Raw genomic sequence first — 4,047 nt, 5'->3', positions numbered from 1 at the left:
CATAGGAACGTTTTCACTGAGAGGATGGGAAGTAGCCATTGACAACGGTGACACCCTACATAGAGCTTGCCATGGAAGGAACCTTGCGTGTGGGAAAAGGATTTCAAGGAAAAGTTGAAATTTAGAGGACAAAGCATCTCCAAAACTCCAACATATTCTTCATTAAAAAGTAACAATTCCTTATTCCAAATACTTTGACTTCTTATCATTAAATCCAATTAATCTTATTGGCATCCTGACTAGGATTAATAAAATAAACATAGATTGCTTTAAACCAATAATCTCCGTGGGATCGACCCTTACTCACGTAAGGTATTACTTGGATGACCCAGTGCACTTGCTGGTTAGTTGTACGGATTACAAATTCGTACACCAAGTTTTTGGCGCCGTTGCCGGGGATTGTTCGAGTTTGAACAACTAAAGGTTTATTTTATTTCTTAGATTAGGAAGAACTGATTTTCCTTTTCTTCGTCATTCAAAGGATTCTTAGCATAATGTTTTTAGATGGAGGGGATAGAAGGTGCAGAGTGTTTCCTTTTCTTGGAGGCAGTGGCTATAGCTTTTCCTTTATCCGACATCCTGAAAAATATGATAGAATATAAGCAATAAAACACTTAGCATGTAACAAAGAAGGCATGTGCAGGATATCAGTTGGCTAATAACAATCATGATGTTGAGATGAATATGCAAAGAATTGGTAACAAGTAAGCATAAGTGAACAAGTAAACCAAGAATGCAATCATTCATTAAAGTCAACAACTCTTACTCATTAAGCATAAAATCATCATACTTTAGAAAGAATGGTTAAAGAGGGTTAAATGTGAGTAAATGTCGAATGGTTAAAGAAATTAGTAAGTTAGAAAAGTGGGTTAGTTGGCATGATGATATTTTTGCCCAAAGAAAAGAGAAGTTGCGGTTCATGTTCACAATGATTGATGCAAATCCAGGAAGTTAAAAAGGAAGCGGAAATTGGCCCAAAATTGAAATAAAGACCAAAATGAAACTAATTTTCTTGAAAATTGGGCAGCATTCCGGCTTAAAATTGGATGTTCGCGGATAGCAAAATAGCACAAATAGCATGATTACAACATCAATCAAGTAGAATGGCAATGAGATAGCATATAGGCAACACAGATTGCATACAGAGCAGCTCAAAATTGACATTTATCAGACAAATCAACAAACAGAAAATAAACACAAACGGAGCACTTATCAGGCCTAGAATCCTCTATCCAGCCCTAGCTACCTAACCGCAATTATTTCTAACTAATCCTAACATGCAACATTCGAACTCAAACTAACTAACAGACAATTACAGTAACTAACAGAAATGAACAATTAAAAAGAAAAAACAGAAATTACAGAAATTGAGCAGGAACCTGGGAGCTGGGAAGAACTGAGAATGGTAAGGGGGACTAGGATAGGGGCAGGGGCAGCAGGGGCGGTGAATTGCGCCGCCGTGGGTGGTGGCGGTGAGGCTGGCCGGCTGCGGTGGTTTGGCCGAAAGGAAGAGGAGAGAGTGAGTGATAGGAGAATTTGAAATAATGAAAGAGAGGGAGGGGGCCGCCGAGTACTGTCGCCGGCAGTGATGGTGGAACGACGGCGGTGGTGGCGACGGGCAGAGGTGAGGGAGAGAGACTGAGGCGGAGAGAGTGAGTGGATGAGAGAGAGAGAGAGAACGAAGTGAATGGAGGAGAGAGAGAGGGTTGATGGGCACCGGTAGTGGCTGCCGCTGCTGCACGGCGGTTATGGCAGAAGAGAAGAAGAAGATGAAAATGGTGAGGGAGAAGAGGAGAAGGTGCGCGACTGCGCAGTGTGCTTCGCGCATTAGGGTTATCCTATTTTTGAATCAACTCGAGCGTGCACCATGCGCGTCCGCGTACATTGATGAAAATTTGGGACCCACGCATGAGCGTACAGTGCGCTCAGGCGTGGACTGGCAGATTGTGCAACGGCGCGTCCGCGTACAGCGCGCGCACGCGTACATGTGGTTGGGCCTGAGGCTTAGAGTGGGCTTGAGGCACGCCCAACTCTCGGGACGAAGGCCTAGAGTGGCGGCAGCATGTAAGGGCGCGCGCGCGTACAGCGCGCGTCCGCGTAAGTTGGTAATCTATGATAATGCGCGCTAGCGCAATGCGTGCGCTCGCATCTGTTCCTTCCTGGGCATATGGGCGCGCACGTGGCAAGTGCGCGTCTGCGCAGATTGAGTTGGGCTTGGGGCTTAAAGTTGGCCCAGATCCGGCTTAACTCTCTGGGGCTTGGCTCAAAAACTTGCAGCAGCGGGTCGACGCGGGCGCGGCAAGTGCGCGTCTGCGTACATGTTCTTGTTCTCATGATTGGCGCGCACGCACGTAGTGCGCGTCAGCATGGGTCATGTTGGGCTCAGGGCATAATGTTTGCCCAAGAGAGGCCCAACTCTCGGGTACGTGGGTGATGATGCATCCGCTCAGGGACGCGTGCGCGTACATTGTGCGCGCGCTTCCACCCCCTTTTTTTTCAGAAAAATTATGCTGGGTGCTCCTCATATTGCTCACAACTCTTTATTCAATCAACCATCATACAATTCACAAAAATGCAATTTGATATTATTCATCTACTACTAAACACAACATACATGTGACTAAGTTAACAATTAAGTTGTACAAACAAATTTATGTGAAACATCTACCTACAATGGTAACTCAAATCACTTATTGAGCAAATTTAAAAGAGAGTGGAAAGAGTTTACCATGGTGGGGTGTCTCCCACCTAGCACTTTTAGTTTAAGTCCTTAAGTTGGACATTTAGGAAGCTCCTTGTCAAGGTGGTTTATGCTTGTATTCATCCTTGAACCTCCTTCTCAATTGGTTGTCAGAATTTCCAACCATTTTCATCAAGCTTGGGCAAAGTTCTACCCAAGATATGAGTCCCCATAGTTGGTCTTCACATAGCAAACCGGGATCCCATATCTTATCTTCGCACCCATCTTCAATTTGATCTTCATACTTTTTCTTTCCGGGTGGTTGACATATAGAATTCTCTTTAACATACCAAGCCTTCCATCGATACCCTTGTAAAGTGGCATTCTTCCAATCATCGTTCCTATACCTTGAAGCTTTGACCTTAATGAGCTTAATTCCTAACTTGCAACCACTACACAACTCATTCTTGCTTTTAGTTCCGCAAAGAGCTCTTAGTTGACCATCATTTTCAAGTAAACCATATTCAAGTGAGAAAGTAAAGCTTAGGGATAAGAGTTTTACCCACTTGAATGTTGAGATGGATGGTGACTTGGGAAGGGAGACCTCCCCACACTTAGACAATGCAAGGTCTATTTCTTTAGGCTCTACTTCGGTTGTTTCCACCTCTTCACAAGCTTCTTCAATTTCAACCTCATCCCCTTTGTCACGTGGCTTGGTGTTGACATATTGTTTAATGGGAGGTGATTCAATTTTTGATAGGAATTCATTGATGAATGAATTCATCTCTTGATCAACCTCTTCATATTCTTTAATTTCAATATACACCATGCCATTTTCGTTTTCCTTGGGAGGTCGTGCACACTCTTTTATAGTTTCAACTTCATGTCCAATGAGAGAGGATTCCATTGTGGAGAGAAATTCATCCATGATTGAATCCATTTCTTGATAAGTCTCTTCCAAGTCTCCAATGATGACATGCTTTGGAGGTTGCTGGGGGACGAAATTGTGATCACTACAACTTCGCACTACTAGCCAGCAAGTGTACTGGGTCGTCCAAGTAATAAACCTTACGCGAGTAAGGGTCGATCCCACAGAGATTGTTGGTATGAAGCAAGCTATGGTCACCTTGTAAATCTTAGTCAGGCAAACTTAAATGGTTATGGATGATGAATAAAACATAAAGATAAAGATAGAGATACTTATGCAATTCATTGGTGGGAATTTCAAATAAGCGTATGGAGATGCTGTGTTCCTTCCGTCTCTCTGCTTTCCTACTGTCTTCATCCAATCCTTCTTACTCCTTTCCATGGCAAGCTGTATGCAAGGGTTTCACCGTTGTCAGTGGCTACCTCCCATCCTCTCAGTG

The 4,047-nt window shown here is 43.7% G+C and overlaps 1 protein-coding gene across 1 annotated transcript in view; it reads right to left on the bottom strand.

Annotated features, from left to right (window-relative positions):
- Positions 1-500: 500 nt before the first annotated feature.
- Positions 501-4,047, bottom strand: part of LOC107488683 (protein FAR1-RELATED SEQUENCE 5-like) — an 8,152-nt gene continuing 4,605 nt past the window's right edge. The window contains exon 2 of the mRNA XM_016109454.1: positions 501-579. Coding sequence (XP_015964940.1) covers positions 501-579 — 79 coding nt within the window. The remainder of the gene's footprint in view (positions 580-4,047) is intronic.

Source organism: Arachis duranensis, chromosome 5, assembly GCF_000817695.3.
Source record: "Arachis duranensis cultivar V14167 chromosome 5, aradu.V14167.gnm2.J7QH, whole genome shotgun sequence".
NCBI classification, from domain to species: Eukaryota; Viridiplantae; Streptophyta; class Magnoliopsida; order Fabales; family Fabaceae; genus Arachis; species Arachis duranensis.
The sequence above is the reverse complement of the archived record's forward strand: the minus strand, read 5'-3'. Positions and strand labels throughout refer to the sequence as shown.